Source organism: Dendrobates tinctorius, unplaced genomic scaffold (assembly GCF_039654945.1).
Source record: "Dendrobates tinctorius isolate UK_male_01 unplaced genomic scaffold, ASM3965494v1 ptg000090l, whole genome shotgun sequence".
Classification (NCBI taxonomy): domain Eukaryota; kingdom Metazoa; phylum Chordata; class Amphibia; order Anura; family Dendrobatidae; genus Dendrobates; species Dendrobates tinctorius.
In genome coordinates, this window is record NW_027361758.1 from 1321879 (window position 1) to 1342004 (window position 20126).

Genomic DNA, 20126 nt, shown 5'->3' on the forward strand with positions numbered 1-20126 from the left:
TACCCGTCCTCACAAAGAACAATGGCTTTATCCAATTCTTTAAAAAGTGATATCCTATCCAAAATACCCCCTTACACTTTAGACCAATGGAAGCCGAACCCCCTGACATGGACAGCTTTGGCCGACATTGTAATATGTATGGAAGCCCCTAGCAGGCGATTGTCAGGGAAATTAAGGATTCGGCACACCCGAGTTCGGACTGTCAATCCTTGTGTTCTCTAGGAATAAGCTGCTGGCAGAGAGGTCTGTAAATGACCCTCTCATAAAGAACACAGACGTGCTCAGCAAAATGAGCATTCCAGTGAATTGTGGGCCAAAATGCGGACAGTGGTGGATTCCTAAATACTGGTTTAGGAAAATGCACAACATCTTTAGAGATTTGGTGTGGAAAAGAGGGACCCCAATTGTCTTACAATAATTGGGAGGGAGGGGGATTTACGGGAGATACTGGAATCACACAAATTTGTAGGTAGCCCAAGTATATACCCTATTCAGTCACTGGTCCATAAAATTTGGTGGACATGTAAAAGACTGTTTGGGATGAAATAAGAACAGAGAAGACAGGCTAGCGGGGCGCTAAGCTGGCGGTCAGTAGGGACAAGAAGGAGGAAGTTCACTGCCGCTCTTGCCGGGTACCTCAGAAGAGGAATAAATAATAAGATGCAAAATATCCCGGCTACAAGGTAGCGCAAAGAACACAGATGAGGAGGTAAAAAATTTCTTTGTTTATTAATATATTAATAAACAAATATTTTGCACCTTGTTTGAGATGAGAGACTGCTCAAAGTGCACCCCTATCTGGAATAACTTTAATCTAGAGGAGTTGCGGAGATTGGAGGGATTTGGAGAATGGAAGAATCGGGGATTGAAATACGTGCATCAGTTATACTCTCATAACCATTTCAAGTCATTTGAACAGCTGAAACCGGAGTTTAATTTGATCAAAACTGAATTCTATAAATACTGGCAACTAAGACACAATACAGGCTCAGGAAGCCATCTCTGATGTTTCTATATGCTCTAATGAGCTGTTAGACTTTGTACTACAGGCAAAAAAACTACGAGAATAGAATCATAGAGTTGGAAGGGACCTCCTGGGCCATCTGGTCCAACCCCCTGCTCAAAGCAGGATTCGGTAAATCATCCCAGATAGATGTCTGTCCAGCCTCTGTTTGAAGACCTCTATTGAAGGAGAACTCACCACCTCCGGTGGTAGCCTGTTCCACTAATTGATCACTCTGTCAAAAATTTTTTTCTAATATCTAATCTGTGTCTCCTTCCATTGCTTCTAGTCTTTCCTTGTGCAAATGAGAATAAGGATGATCCTTCTTCAATGTGACAGCCCTTGAGAAATTTGCAGACAGCTATTAAGTCTCCTCTCTTTTGCAGGCTAAACATTCCCAAATCCTGCAACCTTTCCTCATAAGACAGGGTTTGCAGACCAGTCACCATTCTGGTCGCTCTTTTCTGAACTTGCTCCAGTTTGTTGATGTCTTTTTTAAAATGTGGCGCCCAAAACTGGACAAAGTATTCCAGATGAGGTCTGACCAAAGAGGAGTAGAGGGCAATAATGACTTCACGTGATCTAGACTGTATGCTTCTGTTAATACATCCTAGAATTGCATTTGCCTTTTTTGCTGCTGCATCACACTGTTGACTCATATTCAGTCTGTGATCTATTAGTATACCCAAGTCTTTTTCACATGTGCTGTTGCTTAGCCCTATTCCTCCCATTCTGTATATGCTTTTTTCATTTTTATTGCCCAGATGTAGTACTTTGCATTTTTCCCTGTTAAAAACCATTCTGTTAGTTGCTGCCCATTGCTCCAGTTTATTTATATCTTTTTGAATCCTCTCTCTCTTCTCTAGTATTAGCTATCCCTCCTAGCTTTGTGTCATCAGCAAATTTAATCAGTTTACCCTCAGTTCCTTCATCTAAATCATTGATAAAGATGTTGAACAATACAGGGCCCAGAACGGAGCCCTGAGGTACCCCACTTGAGACATACTTCCAACTGGATGTGCAGCCATTTACGACCACTCTTTGGGTCCGATCACTAAGCCAGTTATGAATCCACCTAACAGTTGCCTTGTCCATTCCATACTTAGTCATTTTTTCAATAAGGATTGTGTGAGATACTTTGTCAAATGCTTTGCTGAAGTCAAGATATACAATATCTACAGCATTTCCCTGATCCACCCAATCAGTGATTCTGTCGTAGAAGGAAATTAAGTTAGTCTGACAGGACTTATTAGTTACAAACCCATGCTGACTCTGTTTATTCACTTCATTCTTATCCAGGTACTGACATACATGTTGTTTAATAATTTGTTCAAAGATCTTTCCTGGTATACAAGTCAGACTCACCGGCCTATAGTTGCCTGGGTCCACCTTCTTCCCCTTTTTGAAGATAGGAACATTTGCTCTTCTCCAGTCTTCTGGGACTTCTCCTGTTCTCCAAGAATTTTCAAAGATTATGGAGAGTGGTTCAAAAACTTCTTCTGCCATCTCCTTCAGTACTTTGGGGTGTAATTCATCTGGACCTGGAGACTTGAATTCATTTAGGTTAGTCAAGTGTTTCCTCACTATATTTCTGTTATAGATATTTTGGATTCTTGTATTCCCTTAATAGGACAGTGAAGAACAGTTGATGTTACATTTCCTTTCTGAGAGAAAACAGATGCAAAATAGGAATTTAAAAGTTCAGCCTTCTCAACATCCTGTCTTACCATTTCATAATTTTCATCCTGTAAAAATCCTATATCATCTTTGGCTTTTCTTTTACTTTGGACATATCCCAAAATCCTTTATTATTGCTTTTGACATCTCTTGCAAGCCTCAATTCATTGTCAGCTTCAGATAATCTGATTTGTGCCCTGCAAGTTCTGCAGACAGCATTATATTCTTCTTTAGATATGCCTCCCTCTTTCAATTTATTTCTTTCTTCCTTCCATTTTAGCATGTGCTTAAGTTCTGTGTTCATCCATCCTGGTTTCCTTAAATGCTTCCTATTCTTCCTTCTTTTCGGAATTGTTAACAATTGTGCTTTGAGAATTTCATTTTTCAAGATTTCCCATCCTTCCTGGACATTTTTGTCCTTAAGGATATCCAGCCATTGGATCCCTCCAATTCTCTTTCTGAGTCCCTTAAAATCTGCCTTTCTGAAATCTAACCTTGACGTCTGAGTCTTCACAGGTCTTCCTCCTCTAGTTATCCAAAATTCTAAAATAGCATGGTCGCTACCTCCTAGGGTCCCAGCCACTTTTACCTCCTCAACCATTTCCTCCCTGTTTATAAGGATTAGATCCAAGGTAGCAGTTCCCCTTGTTTTCTCCCCTACCTTTTGGAAGATAAAGTTGTCAGCAAGAGAGAATAAGAATTTTCTTGACCTGTTAGTTTTGTCTGAGAGAGATTCCCAACAAATGTCTGGATAGTTGAAATCTCCCATGACAACTATGTCATATTTTTTGAAGAACTTGGCCATTTGATGCATAAAGAGTTCATCCATATCTTCAGCTTGCACAGGCGGCCTGTAGTAAATGCCTACAATAGTGTCCTTTCCATTGTTCTGTCCTTGTATTCTTACCCAAACAGTTTCCACAGAACTCCCAGGCTCTGAAGCTTCAATCTCTGTGCAGATATACGCGTTTCTAACATACAATGCGACACCTCCTCCTCGTTTATCAAGTCTGTTTCTAGCAAATAAGTTGTATCCTTCTAACCTTGTATTCCAATGACATCATATTTCTTTTCCTGCGTTAGTAGTTCCAATTCTCCTTGTTTGTTGCCCATGCTTTGTGCTTTAGTATAGAAACATTTTAGTTTGTGATTGGTTTCTCTTTCTCCAATATTTTTATTATTTAGATTCTTTTGTCTTTGTTCTTCCTTTCCACTTCTAATAGCAGAGTTCTCAATAGCATTTGTCAAGTGTATGGCTTTTTCTGGCCTTTTGCTTCCCTTCCCACATTGTTCTAGTTTAAAGCTCTCCTGATGAGTGTAGCAAGGTGACTTCCAAATACATGCTTTCCAGTCTTCGTAAGGTGCACCCCATCTCTAGCAAGTTGTCCATCGTATAGGTAATTCACTCCATGATCCAGAAATCCAAATCCTTGCTGATGGCACCATCGACATAGCCAGTTGTTCACCTGCAGAATCTTATTCCACCTCCTTGTTCCATGACCATCCACTGAGAGGATGGAAGAGAAGACCACCTGCGCTCCCAGTTCTTTCACTTCCTTACCTAAGTTTTCAAAGTCACTGCAGATGGTTTCCAGGTCATTTCTTGAGGTGTCATTTGTCCCCACATGCATTAGCAGGAATGGGTAGTCATCAGTAGGTCTGAAGAGTCCTGATATCCTGTCAGACACATCTTTAATTTTTGCACCTGGAAGACAGCACATTTCTCTTGAGGTTATATCCGGTCTGCAGATAGAGGCCTCTGTTCCTCTTCACAGGGAATCCCCCATGACCACCACTCTCCATTTCTTCTTCACAACATTTTTCTTTCTCCATCCAGGAGGATTCTGAAGGTGTACCAGGTTGCTGTTTGTGGGCAAAGTTTTATCCTGATGTATTTCTTCATCGTTCTCCTGCGTGAGAGCCTGGTACTGGTTCCTTAGCAGTATGGGCGCTGACCGCTTCCCGATCCTCCTGGTTCTCTGGGTCACATGCTTCCATTCCTCTGTTTCTTCAGGTGCACTTCGAATTTCTTCACTTTCTGTAACATGAAGAGATAATTCTGCTCTAAGAACTCTTCACCTTCCTTAATGATCTTCAGTGTAGCTAACCTCTCTTCGAGATTTTGCAACATTTCCTCCATCAGGGACACAAGCTTGCATTTGTGGCATGTGAAGTTTGGCTTTTACCCTGGTAAGTCTGTAGCAAGAAATGCAGCTCACCAAATGGCTCCTGGCCTCTTCCATATTGTTATTGTCAAAGAGATTTCAAAGTGATGAAAAATGAGCCGATTTCCTCTTTTCAGCTGCAACAGCCAAAATCCAGTGATCGTTGAGCTTGCGGAGACTCTTCACTTATCCCAGAAGGCACTGGGAATATGCAAATTCTCACCTCAGGACTCTTCCCCTGGTTTACAACTCATTGTTGCTAAAGATTTTGGGTAACCCAATGGCTAAGGTTCGGAGTGAGTGGGAGGAGAATGTGGGCAATATTTCTACAGAGGAATGGGAAGAGGTGCTGGAATCTCCAAAGTTGCTTTCAATAAACACGACGCAAAGAAGATCAACTGTTTCTAGTCCATAGAGGATAAAGGACCCCCCAAGGTAATATATAGAATGGGCCTAAAGTCTGATGACTGTTGTCCCCGTTGCAGGGAAGAATATGCGGACCTGATGCACATATTTTGGACATGCCAGAGACTGGTGGGGCTTTTTTTGGTGGGAGGGGGTGGGATGGTAGAGTAATAGCAGAAGTGTTTAATATTCAAACCGTGCTTAGAACAAAAACTTTTGTGTTACAATTAACAGCGAAGGTTGGAGGATCTCCCCAGGTACAGTTACCTATTGCTAAAATACTCTACGAGACTAGAAAATCTATAGCCACACACTGGCTGGCAACCGGACCTCCCTGTGTAGAAGAAGTGGTCCAAGCTCTCAACTATATTATTTTAATGGAAAAAGGGTTTGGTATGGGGAGACTGGATAAGGTGCGCAGCTGTGGTTTCGGAGGAGCTGGCTAGAGAGGTCTTATTTAATTTACTAATCCTGTAAATTATGATTGACACCTGTCTGGGTAGCAGGATAATGTATTTGACTAATTGTCTAAGACTAACACCTATGTCAGTATGGGTAAGGTTTTATTGTACTGCAGACTGGGGGAATGTTAGTTCTGGGTTGGGAAGGGAAAACTGTATGGTGGTTATTTAAAGGTCATTGAATTAATAATTGGATTATATAGGCACCATTCCTGTATATCTACTGTATGACGACATGTAAAGTAATTATTCTGCTGTAAACTATGTTACTTGGTGTTCTGTCAAAGTTTTATTGATTTAAAAAAACCCTCAGTCTGTGGGAAACTCGCAGCGCCTTTTTACGATCAAATGGCATGTGATGCTCGGGTTAGGGCCAAGTCCTTTCTAATGTTTACCAGGCACAGCTCCATACTTTAGAGGGGCATTCCCATATCCAAGATCCTATCCCAATATGTAGTAGGTGTAATAATATTAATATTAGCAAATACGTCCAATCAGAAATGCAGTATAGTTTTTCTGATTCGCCAAGTCTCTTTTCTCACGTGCAAACATTGCAGGACCTTGGGTATTCATGGTTACGACCACTAGCAATTAGCTAACTAACTGTCACTATATCAGTGGTCATAACCATGGATACCTAAGGTCCTGTAGTGCCTGCACATAAGGAGAGAGACATAGCAAATAAGAAAAACTATACTGCATTTTTAATTGGAGGTATTTGATTACTATTATTACACCTATTACATATTGGGATAGGATCTTGGAGATGGGAATACCCTTTAAGCAGCTGCTGTACCTGGTGTTGTTGCTTAGTCTCATTTATTTAAATGTGATGAAGCAGTAGTGAGCTACTAAGATATGTAGCAGTGCCTGCGAAACAATAAAGGAGAGTGGTTTAGATCCCACCTATCAAATATTTAAAAGTGTTAAAGAATTGTATAAGGCTAGTTTCACATTTGCGGATGGAGGGCTGCGGACTTCCTCCGTGAAGCCCCGCCCCCTGCTGCGCCTCCTCCTGTTAGCTCCGCCCATTTATGTGTGCGGCCCCTATCTTTAACATTGGGTACGCAGGCCGTGCCGCAGCATGCGGATGCTCACGGAGAAAGTCCGCAGCCCTCCGTCCGCAAATGTGAAACCAGCCTAACCCCTCTAAGGTCTAAAATATAAAACTTTTCTGGGCTATCTAGACACGTAGAATAATGACAAGTGTGTCTTTCAATGTGACACATGGTAATGTGAGTGACTTTCTATGTCCACATTTTAACCTCTGACTGTAAAGTCAGATAAATGCTCCTCCATAAATTCTGTAGAAAATTAACCCTTCCCTTCTGAGGAGCACTTGGCATACGTTAGCTGTAACTGACCTTATAACCATCTCCATGTTCTTTACTTTCTGACAGTGAGTCAGAAGCACTTGTAGAATTTTATGAGCTTCTGCTGTTTGGTTTTGTGCTTTTAGAACAATGGCTTTCCTAAGAAAAGAAAGAAGAAAAAAAAGGAAAAAATCATTTCAGAAGTGTTCCTGCTTCCAGTATAGCAGAGCACAAATGACGTAACAGCTTGATATACCTGTACAATCCCTCAACGCTGTTTAGGGCGGTGATTGCTGTCACTAGTGATTCAGTAATGTGATACTTCCCATCATTCATGGCTCGATCAAATTGTATTTTCTGATCAAACCGCATCCACAGCTGAAAAAAATAATACCAAGCAAGTGAACCTTTTTTTTTTTAATTTATATTTAAAACTTTAAAAGGTGACAAATTGCTTTTTGTGAGAGATCAAAGTAATAGATCAATTATCACTGAAAGGAAAAGGTACATTTATAGTAATAATAAAAAAATTTATTTCTATAGCGCCGACATATTCCGCAGCACTTTACATTTCAGAGGGGACTTGTACAGACGATAGACATTACAGCATAACAATAATCACATAGATCATAACAGATACCAAGAGGAATGAGGGCCCTGCTCGCAAGCTTACAATCTATGAGGAAAAAAAAAAGGTAGACATGAAAGGTGGGTGGTAACAATTGCCCTGATTGTTTGGACCACCCATAATGTTAAGTGTGTAACAGTACAGACACAGAGGGCTGATAGACGCATAAAGCATGTGGGAACATGATGTGAGGAACCTGGTTATGGTAAAACTTTTGGCTGTGCCACCCAGGGATAGATTAGGTTAATGTGTTGAGGCGGTAGGCCAGTCTGAATAAATGAGTTTTTAGGGCACGCTTAAAACTGTAGGGATTGGGGACTAATCGTATTGACCTGGGAAGTGCATTCCAAAGAATTGGCGCAGCACGCGTATAGTCTTGGAGACGGGAGTGGGAGGTTCTGATTATTGAGGATGCCAACCTCAGGTCATCAGCAGAACGGAGGGCACGGGTAGGGTGGTAGACTGAGATGAGGGACGAGATGTAGGGTGGTGCTGGTGCTAGTACCAGTGTAGCACAGGACAGCCTGACATACTGGCTGTCATTTTTTATGTTCAGCTATACATCTTCATGTCATTAACAATTTCTTCCTGATAAGTCAGAATGCTTGAATATCTTACATAGTTACATAGGTTGAACAAAGACCTAGGTCCATCAAGTTCAACCTTTCTCCACCAATTGTACATTTCATCACTAATTTAAAGGGAAACTGTCACCACTTTTTTGGCCTACTAGGTAAAAATATAATTTAATTGAGTGTCAGCTATGCGTTCCACAACTAGTTGTAAAACCCCGACTCATGCATCACCCATCAAACCCATGCATCACCCATAAAATCCTTTTTTGTCCCGCGCTGTATTGTAATCTAGATACAAACCAGACAGGCCTAAATGCATCTGCACTAATACAGGGTGCAGCGGACCCAAGTAAAATGGCAGCTGCACAGGTGCATAAATACCAAATGAAACAGCCAGCCTACAATCAGGGATTGGCCGTGTGGTACACCAGTGCAGAAGAAATAATCCGCATGTGGCAGCGTTCACACAGGAAAAGCAGGGCTTCTGGTTCACAACCTCTTAGCAACACCATATAGGGGGGCTGCCCAGTGCCAACTAGAATGCATCCCGTGTGAACAGAGGCCACAAGTTTGCAGAATCATTTGGGCCCAACTGCACCCTGAAAGAAATATAAAAGGTTTTCACGCTAGAGTAGGACTGGCAAGTGTAAGGAACTTTGACGCAGTTTGCCAGCTTCCATATTAAGGCCTTAATATCAACCAATACCTTACATATATATTGATATGTTTTTTGTGCACTTTTTATATTTCTTTCAGGGTGCAGTTGGGCCCAAATGATTCTGCAAACTTGTGCCGGGTCAGGCTTCAAGATGACTATCTTCTAGAATTTTGGTCAACGGTGGCGCTGTTGATAGAGCCTGAATACCGCTTACCCTGTGAGACTATGCTAGCGCCGCTAGAAGCACAGTTTTAATGATAAGATATTAAGGGGAGCTGACTGGATAGGTTCAAATGGGGGACCTGTTAGTGCAGATAGTACAAGATTCGGGTCCCATGATGGTAATTTCAGGCTAACTATTGGCCTAGACCTGGTTGCGGCCCTGATAAACCGTGCTACCCAGGGAATTGCCTGCCACATCCTGGTTATAAAAGGCACCTAAGGCCGCTATCTGTACTTTCAGTGTGTTAACCACTAGTCCCTGCTGTAAGCCCCTCTGCAGAAATTCAAGAATTTTGTCAATCTGGACTCCATCCTGGACCCTGGAGGTGGACAGAAACTTCCTTCAAGTTCTCCCATAGGCTCTTGTCGTGACCGGTTTCCTACTCTTTTGTAGTGTAGAAACTAGGCTTTTAGAGAAACCCCTTTCTCTCAGCAGTGCCCTTTCAAATTCCATGTGTTAAATGGAGGTTCACTGCTCGAGAGTGTAACACTGGCCTCTGAGACAGTAGGTCTGGGAGATCTTGTACAACCCAAGCGTCGGTTATTGAGAGCATTCTCGGCCAGGAGAACCAAGTTCTTTTTGGCCAGAAGGGAGCCATTAGTATCATTCTCGCTCCATCCTCTCTGACTTTCCTTATGACTGCCGGAATGAGAATGATCGGGGGAAAGGCATACATTAGGCTCTGTGTCCACGGGAGCATAAGAGCGTCCAGGGCCCGAGGATTCCCCCTGGGGTCTAGGGAACGAAAAAAGGTTTCACTTTTTTGTTTTTGTAGTTGGCATACAGATCTATGTCTGGGGTTCCCCACATTTCTACAATGTGCAGAAAAAAGGACTGTTTTAGGACCCATTCTCCCTGGCGTAAAATGGTGCGACTCAGAAGGTCTGCTCTCCAGTTCTCTGTTCCCCGTATGTGCAGTGCCGAGAGAGATACTCAGATAGGGTGAGGATTTTGGAAGACGTGTTCATTAGGGCTCGGGACCTGGTTCCTCCCTGATGATTTATATAAGCCACCATCACCTGATTGTCCGAAAATATGCGGACATGACGACCTCACAGCACGGGTAGGAAGTGTGTTAAGGCGTAGCCTACTGCCCGAGTTCCTTTTGGTTCAAGGAGGCTTCTAATTCCTGGCCTCACCCTTCCCTCTGGGCCACCCTGCTGTTCATGTATGCTTCCCATCCTGTGGGACTGGCACCGGGGTAATTATATGTGTGATTTTTTTTTTTACCCAAGAAATCCCTTTGGATAGGTTGTCTTTGTTTCCACGCCAGGCTAGGAAATGAATAGTTTTAGAATCTAGGGTAATGCAGCCCCCTAAGTGACCTTGTAATGCTAACTGGCTGGCTAATACATCCCATTGGAGAGGTCTCATATTTAGCTGTGCCCATTGGACCGCTCGTAGGCAGGCAGAGAGACCCTAGTAATGACATTGCTTTTCTTAGTGTCATGGAAGGGTTCTGAATCGCTCTTGCTACCATTTGAGCGATGCTCTCTTTTTTGCGGTCCGGGAGGTATTGCTCTTGGGTGTTTGAGTCCAGTGATAGTCCTAGGAACTCCCGAACGTGTTGGCTCCAACCTCAATTCTCTCAGGTTCAGAAGCTAGCCGAGGTTCTGTAGAGTGTTCATCACTCTGTCCCTTCCATTTTAGGGGCGCGCCGCTATTAAAAGTCGTCCAATATGGGATTATTAATTTGTCCTGCTCCCTTAGGCGGGCCATCATTTCTGCTACTAGTTTTGTGAATACTCGTGGGGCTATAGATATTCCGAACGGCAAGGTCCCGTATTGGACCCCTTTTATCTCGCCCTCTATAGCGACCGCCAGTCTGAGGTATTTTCTGGAGTCTTCGTGGATGGAGACGTGATAGTACGCATCGCTGAGATCTAATACTGTCCTGAAGCAGTGTGGGAACAGGATTTTGGTGGGTAATTAGATCGACTCCATTTTGAATTTTTGTTTTTTGACATAGACTTTTCAAATTTATAATTATCCGGAAGGTGCCGTCCGGTTTGGTCACCAGAAAAAGAGGGGAATAGAAGCCTCTGCCCCTCTCCTGCAGGGAAACCTCATGGAGGACTCCTTTCTTTACTAAGCTTAGGACCTCATTTTCGAGCGCTTTTATTCTCGTATAGAGGATCTTAGCGGAGTTACTACATATTTTTTGAGGTGGGAGAGAGAGAGAAAGTCTATCCTTAGGCCCGAGGCAGTCAGAATTAATAACCAAGGGTTGTCCGAGATTTCATTCCACAAACTGTCAGTTAGAAGGTTTCTTGTCTCGGGATAAGTTACCGAAGAGGACCTCTATCTCCTCTTCTCTCATCCCATTCCTGTTCCCTCGGTGACCTCCTCTGAAAGAACTTTGTTATGAAAGGACCTTTTAAAAGCTATAGGCTCCAGGTTTGGGCATCCCTTCATTTTATCCCCTGCCTTTAGAGGATGTGATCCAACGTCTCCCTGAATAGGAACTTCGTTTCGCAGGGGATCGAGCATAGCTTCATTTAAGCTTGTAAATCCCCTGGCCAACATTTGAGCCACAACTTTCTTCAGGCTGCGTTTTGACAGGGCTGCCGCTTTGGATTTGATAATCTTACTGAGTCGGCTGATAAGTCCGCCGAGAAGGCCGCCTGCTCCTCTTATTCTTGGAATAGATTCCCGAATCTTTTCCCCTGGGTGTACCTTCCCTCAACTATTTATCCACCCATACCATAAGGCTCTGGAGGTACAGACATGGCCAAAAGTTTAGAGAATGACACAAATATTAATTTTTACAAAGTCTACTGCTTCATTTTTTCTAATGGCAATTTGCATATACTCCAGAATGTTATAAAGAGTGATCAGCTTAACAGCAATTACTTGCAAAGTCAATATTTGCCTAGAAAATTAACTTTATCCCCCAAAACACATTTCAACATCATTGCAGCCCTGCCTTAAAAGGACCAGCTAACATCGTTTCAGTGATTGCTCCATTAACACAGGTGTGGGTGTTGATGAGGACAGGGCTGGAGAGCAATCTGTCATGATTAAGAATGACACCACTGGACACTTTAAAAGGAGGCTGGTGCTTGGCATCATTGTTTCTCTTCTGTTAACCATGGTTATCTCTAAAGAAACACGTGCAGTCATCATTGCACTGCACAAAAATGGCCTAACAGGAAAGATTGCACCTCAGTCAACAATCTATCGCATCATCAAGAACTTCAAGGAGAGAGGTTCCCTTGTTGCCAAAAAGGCTCCAGGGCGCCCAAGACCAGCAAGCGCCAGGACCATCTCTTAAAAGTGTTTCAGCTGCGGGATCGGGCTACCAGCAGTGAAGAGCTTGCTCAGGAATGGCAACAGGCACGTGTGAGTGCATCTGCACGCACTGTGAGGCGGAGACTTTTGGAGCAAGGCCTGGTCTCAAGGAGGGCAGCAAAGAAGCCACTTCTCTCCAGAAAAAACATCATGGACAGACTGATATTCTGCAAGAGGTACAGGGAGTGGACTAATGAGGACTGGGGTAAAGTCATTTTCTCTGATGAATCCCCTTTTCGATTGTTTGGGACATCTAGAAAACGGCTTATTCGGAGAAGACCAGGTGAGCGCTACCACCAGTCTTGTCTCATGCCAACTGTCAAGCATCCTGAAACCATTCATGTGTGGGGTTGCTTCTCAGCCAAGGGAATGGGCTATCTCTCAGTCTTGCCTAAAAACACAGCCATGAATAAAGAATGGTACCAGAATGTCCTCCAAGAGCAACTTCTCCCAACCGTCCAAGAGCAGTTTGGCGATCAACAATGCCTTTTTCAACATGATGGAGCACCTTGCCATAAAGCAAAGGTGATAACTAAATGGCTCAGGGAACAAAACAGAGATTTTGGGACCATGGCCTGGAAACTCCCCAGATCTTAATCCCATTGAGAACTTGTGGTCAATCATCAAGAGACGGGTGGACAAACAAAAACCTTCAAATTCAGACAAAATAAAAGCATTGATTTTGCAAGAATGGACTGCTATCAGTCAGGATTTGATCCAGAAGTTGATTGAGAGCATGCCAGGGAGAATTGCTGAGGTCCTGAAGAAGAAGGGTCAACACTGCAAATATTGACTTGCTGCATTAACTCATTCTAACTGTCAATATAACCTTTTGTTACTCATAATATGATTGCAATTATATTTCTGTATGTGATAAAAACATCTGACAAACACACATAAAAACCAGAGGCCAGCAGATCATGTGAAAATATAATATTTGTGTCATTCTCTAAACTTTTGGCCATGACTGTACATGTTGCCGCTATAGCTGGCCTATTGCTTCCCAAGCACCCTTGAGGAAGGTATCAGCCTTTTTATCTAAGGAGTGATTCAGAGTACCCCTGTCCTCAAAGGGGAGTGCAAACTTTTTTTTTTTTTTTTTTTTTTTTTTTTGAGGCTTTGGCGACAGCTACTTCGGATTTTGAGGCCTTGTCCCAAGATGTGGACGCCCCTTCGTCAAAGGGATATTTCCTCTTAAGGGAAGAGACTGCCTATCCGGCTTTTCTTTTTTTTTTCCCTGTACATTCTCATTTAGAAGGAACACCCTGCGTTTCTTTTGGCCCAGTCCCCCAACATTATGTCCTGGACTAGCCTATCAGGGTGAGGGTCTGCCACCCCCATGGTAGATCTTATTGCCTTTACCAGCGTTGTCTACCTCCTCTAGGGGAAAACAATGACGGCCTCCCGTTTGCTCGTCTGAGGATGATGAGCCGGTGTCCGAGGTATGTGTGGTAATCTCCTCTGACGTCGAGACATGTGACTGGGAACCCGCTATGGCGTCCCTCCCTTTAACTTCCCCCCCCCCATGTCAGGGATGAAAAGGGGGGTACTCTGAACTGACTACAGCTCTTCGGTCCGCGGGATTCACGGAGCCTCTTATCTCATGAGATTGGTCGGGCTCTGCTACCAGTGAGGCATACCCCGTTCTTTGTTTTCCCCCTTCTTATTTCCCTGATAAGGGAAAAGAAGTCTGTTACAATGGTGAACATTCTCGAAGGTCACTCACCAGGTATGCGCGGTTGCAGGTACCAGTTTGGGAGGTGGATTCAGGTCCCGTACGGGCTGATCCAAGGATGGTGACTGCTCCTTGCAGCCGATCTGCTGTGCTGCGTGGAGTGGCTACTAGACCGGTCACCACGCCTGTCCGCTCTTTTTTGTCGCTGCTGCCTGGCTCCTACTTGGGTTGCTGCTGTTCCCCTGTCCCCCACTTCCGGGACGCTTCCAGCCAGGAGCACTTTCAGCGCTTTCATTTTCGAATCTCCCAGCGTGTGACGTCACCTCCTCTCCCAGGCTGCACCGCTCTGTCCGGGGAGTGCGCAGTGCACATGCGCCAACCGCGGGGACCCGGAAGTCGCATGTTCATTTCTGGGGCAGCGCCATGTTGATACACCTCTGTACAAGAGCGCGGCCCGCGCGTGCCCTGGGGTCCCCACCAGCCCCAGCCTCCTTTCCGGAGCGGTGGCTCGGTCCTCTGCCCCCCACCCACCCTGTCAAGCCCGTCGGCTGCAGCGGTGGCGGCTTCAGGACCGACCCCGCCATGACAGGGGCCTCCCCGCTGTCAATCCTCGGACGGGACAGCCCTGGATCTCCTCTTTGGTAAGCTGCTGCTGCTGGTTCTGTAGGTCACCCGTCGGGGACAGGAACCCAACTGAAGGCGGAGGAGAGGTACCGCCCTTTTTATCTGTAGGTTCCTGTCCAGGATGGGCGGATCCCCTCTCTCCGTGGTGCTGTCATGGGTGAGAGAGAAATTGCAATTTCCAAACTTTGAATGATTATCTCTTTAATCCAGGTAGTTATACAGTAGCAAAACATTAATAAATAATATTTCCCACATGTCTGCTTTAAATTGGCACCATTTGTAAAATGTTTTTGAACTTCGTTAACCTTTTAAGAGGTTTAAAAATGTACCAGCAATCTTTCCTTTTTCCATGGAAATTTACAAAATATTTTTTTTTTTTTTTTAGGGACCTATCCAGGTTTGAAGTGACTTTGGGAATCCTATATATTAGAAATCCCCCAAAAGCGATACAATTTTAAAGACAGCACCCCTTGATGTATTGAAAACTGATGTCAGGTAGTTTATTGACCCTTCAGGTGCTTTTCAGGAATTAATGCAAAGTGACATAACAGGAATGAAAAAATGTATTTTCAAGACCTAAATGTCACTAATGCCTGAACATGTTACTATAGCCAGCAGACTCTAAGGCCGCTATCTGGTCATGAATTGCCATGGGAAACATCAAGACTACACAATCATGATCTCAGGGTGCTCTTGGGGACAAATAGGAAGCCCCCACACTCTGTTAAACATTTATATGACGTATTCCCTATTGACAGCAGCATCTAAGGGGTTAAACAGATATGGACGGTGCCAAATTAATAGTTGATTATTTTATGATTTTTTGTTTTCATTAGGAGACTTTTAGGCTAAGTGCACACGTTGCAGAAAATTTATGCTCAAAAACCTGAATCTCTTCCAGCAAAATTAATTAGCATGCTGTGGTTTTTACCGCGATGCGTTTTTTTCGCGGTAAAAAACGCATCAATGTGCACAAAGTGCAAAATGCATAGAAATGACTGGGAAGCTTATTTTTAGCGGTTTTATAGTGAAAACCCTGGTAAAAACCGCTAAAAAAAACGCTGTGTGTGAACACAGCCTTAAAGGGTTATTGTCATCTTTGGAAGTAATCATCTATACACAGGCTATGGGACTGCTGGAGATAGACAAGTACAGAGCTCGGATTTTTCCTGTAGTCCCATAGAGATGGTGAGGTCATGAGCAGGTTCAGCTACTACTCCTTCCAGGCAGGGCTCTCCGGATCAATGGGGATCCCAGCAGTTGGACCTCTAGCGATCAGCAGCTAATCATCTCTTCTATGGGTAGGGGAAAATTTATAAAGATGGAAATTACCCTTAAATTTTTGTCTTTGACAATATATTACACGCATAAGTTAGAGTATAAAACAATTAACTTAAGCGAGGCTGGTTAAAAGCATAGCATATCAGTACTATATTGAATATTAAAGGATTATAGAGTCAGGACAGTTTTCACAGATTTCAGCTGTTAGTGAAGTTGTCAATCACAATACTACTCTCAATGGTGACTGTATAGATCCAGCTATTGTGTACAAGCAATCATCGGGGCACACGTATGACATTGTATAGGAATGAACTTCCACTGATGATGCACATAGATGTTTTGGCAAAATTTATCCCCTTCCTGACCAGGCCAAATCTTACATTTCTGATCAGTGTCACTTTATGTGGTAATAACTCTGGAACTGTTTAATGTATCCTAGTGATTCTGACACATTCGTGACACATTGAACTTTATGCTAGTGGTAAATTTAGGTTGATATTTTTGACATTTGCTTGTGAAAATATCGGAATCTTGGAGAACATTTGGAAAATGTCGCAATTTTCAAACTTAATTTGTGTGCCCTTAAATATCTGGTTTAACTATTAAATCTGTTATATAACTAACATTTCTCACATGTATACTTTACATCTGCATCATTTTTTTAAAGCAGGCCACTGTCGCTGTCAGACCCGGAGTTAGTCATGAAGACCTCAGGTTGCAATGATGACCATTGGAGCCTCGCAATGACGTCGTGGGGGCGCCGATCAGAAGGCAGAGGGAGTCTCTTCCCTCTCCCAGACTCATTAATGTTGCAATCTATATTGATTGCGGCATTTAGGGGTTAAACAGCCTATGAAAGGAGAGTCTCGGCCATCATGTAAGCCGAGCTCCTGATTACAAATGCACTGGCACAGCTCATGTGCCCCGCACGATTGTCACGACGTACCTTTAAGCCATTAGTCGGGAACCAATCAAATGTCATGAAGGGATGCAAACAAAAAATTATATATAATTTATTTATTTATTTAAAGTGGTTTTCCACTATAGTTTCTTAGTGGAAAGGAATAATAATAATTAAAAAAAAGTAATAATATTACTGTGAGAATGTGACCCCTGCTCACGAATTGCTGCTCCCATGGTCTCTGGCAGACCAATAGTGAGGACTGCTTGACCACTAATAATATGAACGCTGTAGCAACTTATAACTGAAGGGTCAGGTGACTGGTGGTCTAGACGCCATTTCTTCCAGACCAGGGCTGGATCAGAGGGTGTATTTGGGAGTAAGTGTGGCTTATTTTTTTTTCCATTTTGAAGCACAGCTTTACAATGTGAAGTTTTATACCAAGAAGGGAAAGAGAAAGTTTTACATTTGCATGAACATACAAAGAATAATCAAAAGACATAGGCGCAGGTATTATAGTGTAAAGCGTTACCTTTGCATGCTGGGAGTTTGGAGGGAATCTTTCCTTTAAATGTGTTAAGATCTCAGAAGCAGCAGAAAAACAGCCCTACAAAAAAAAACAAGATTTACCTCAGCACGTACTTATATTAGGGATATACATAACACTTTACAATAATCCACTTTTAGTGTAGAGAAAGAGAGCAGTTGCTAAAACAAGTGTAAATCGATTGTATATACAGTGGGGGAAATAAGTATTGATCTCTTGACATTAACTCAACTCACTGTGTTTGGAGGAAAAGAAATGCTGCCTACAACCGAAAGAACACCATCCCCACTGTCAAGCATAGAGGTGAAAACACATTATGTTTTGGGGCGTTTCTCTGCTAAGGGCACAGGACTACTTCACCTCATCAATGGGAGAATGGATGGAGCCATGTACCATAAAATCCTGAGTGACAACCTCCTTCCCTCCGCCAGGACATTAAAAATGGGTCGTGGCTGGGTCTTCCAGCAAGACAATGACCCAAAACATACAGCCAAGGCAACAAAGGCGTGGCTCAAAAAGAAGCACATTAAGGTCATGTAGTGGCCCAATCAGTCTCCAGACCTTAATCCCATATGTTATGATTGAGTCACCGTAGGAGGCAAAAATAGAAATGCTAGCTAAGTCCAGAAAACCAGAGAAGTTGGCAGCTATCGGATTGCAGACCCCTGAACCTATCAACACAACTAGCAGTAGCCGTGGGGGGCTCCTACGATGCCCTAGGCCCCTCGATCACAGCCGGAGGACTACATAGCCTAAAGACAGAAAGGGAAATCTAAACTGCCCCAGAGCAGACCCCAAAGCAAAAGGCAGCCCCCCACATATAATGACGGTGAAGCAAGAAGAAAGAACAAAACACAGACAGAAAGACTGAGCAAAGACGGGGCCCATGCTAGCTTAGATAGGAAAGGACAGGAAGGCTGCTGTCTGCAATCCGTGAAAAACCCTATGAAAATAAGAGCCAACCAACTGACAGTAAAAAAGGCCCTGAAGACGCTAGGCTTCAAAAAAGCTATGTCAGTACTCAGGAATATTCTGAAGACAGAGCAACAGGCAAAAGGAGATTCAGCTCACCCCAGCAGGGAATGGCAGAATCCAGAAAAGCAAGGAAAACAAAACACTAATGCAAAAAGGCAAAGCAGAAATCTTAGCTTTAGATGAGCAGGAATCAGACTGGTTTCCTAGAAGTCCACAGAGAAATTACCCGCAGGCCAGAAGGGCGTCGGCAGCCTTATATCCAGTCATTAACTCCACTCAGCCAGTCATCATCATCAGCCCCAGGTGTTTGACAATCAGGCTCACTACCTTTCTTCACCAGAAGAGGGAGTTCCTCGGGCCTCAGTAGTGAAGGGGAAAATGAACTCACAACACCCATAGAAAACATATGGAGGGAGTTAAAGCTCCGAGTTGCCAAGCGATAATTTCTAAATCATTAAGATTTTGAGGCTATCTGCAAAGAGGAGTGGACGAAAATTCCTCCTGACATGTGCGCAAACCTCATCATCAACTACAAATACGTTTAACTGCTGTGCTTGCCAACAAGGGTTTTGCCACCAAGTACGAAGTCTTGTTTGCCAGAAGGATCAAATACTTATTTGTCACTGCAAAATGCAAATAAATTTATATAATTTATACAATGTGATTTTCTGGATTTTATTTTTGATATTCTACCTCTTAATGTTAAAATTAACCTACCCTTAACATTATAGACTGTTCATGTCTTTGTCAGTGGGCAAACTTACAAAATCTGCAAGGGATCAAATTCTTATTATCCCCACTGTAGTTAAATATAGCTGATACATCCTTACGTATACATAATCTATAGCTGGAGACATCCTTTATTGGTCGCGTGCTTGTGCATAAGCGGCACAGCCATAAACAATACGCAATTTTACTCACTTTCTTATAATCAACTGGAAAGTCACAGCGACTGTTACATATGACCTTTACCCTTAATAATGTGCTCAATAAAATATCACACTCACCTGTTCTGCATGTAGCTCTGCAAGATGACATAAAACTACTGCAAATGATTCAGTGTTGTTCTGCTGGACGCTCACATTAACAGAATCCAAACTGTTTATACTGAGGAGCATCTGTGCCTGCTGTAATGCCATAGTGCTATAAGAGATAATACCCAAATGTCAAATTTCATAGGTGTTCATGCTGAGGAGCATCTGTACCTGCTGTAATGTCATTTTTCTGTTATGGACAATTTAGGCAACACAGGAATGTATTCTAGATTACCCGCATTACCCCCAGGGTTATGCAAAACAAACATCTGGGAAATGTGTACAAAGACATTTGTTTGGGCATACGGTATCGATGACCTATTTACATCAATAGCAGATTGCTGGGGGTACAACAAATGCACCTCCATTGATCTGCTCATGCAGTGGTCAGATGTTAAGACTTTGAAAGGAACTGGCGATTGCAGCTCTGGTCAAAGAGTAGAAGCCACTGCCGGATACTGTAGCAAAGCTCTTATCCAAACATACACGAGCTGTGCTGCAACATCCATGAACATGAATGACTTACAACACCGCAGGTCCAGGCTGCTCCCATATCATCAGCCCCTGTTTGGGACTTCTGAAAATGCTCTAATTAATCTTTTCCTTGACACTACTTGAGTATGGTTTGAGAAAGGCCTCTTAGTAGGTCGAAACGTAACCATAGTATACTCATATCCTGGATTACGATAT

At 43.2% G+C, this 20126-nt stretch overlaps 1 protein-coding gene across 3 annotated transcripts in view; it reads right to left on the reverse strand.

The window, feature by feature from the left end:
• ANAPC5 (anaphase promoting complex subunit 5) overlaps positions 1 to 20126 on the reverse strand; it is a 108212-nt gene that overhangs the window by 15523 nt on the left and 72563 nt on the right. For all 3 annotated transcript variants that reach the window (XM_073585970.1, XM_073585969.1, XM_073585971.1), the window contains exons 11-14: positions 19410 to 19545; positions 17413 to 17487; positions 7281 to 7402; positions 7076 to 7183 (exon numbers count right to left, since the gene is read on the reverse strand). In XM_073585970.1, the coding sequence (XP_073442071.1) occupies positions 7076 to 7183; positions 7281 to 7402; positions 17413 to 17487; positions 19410 to 19545 (441 nt within the window). The remainder of the gene's footprint in view (positions 1 to 7075; positions 7184 to 7280; positions 7403 to 17412; positions 17488 to 19409; positions 19546 to 20126) is intronic.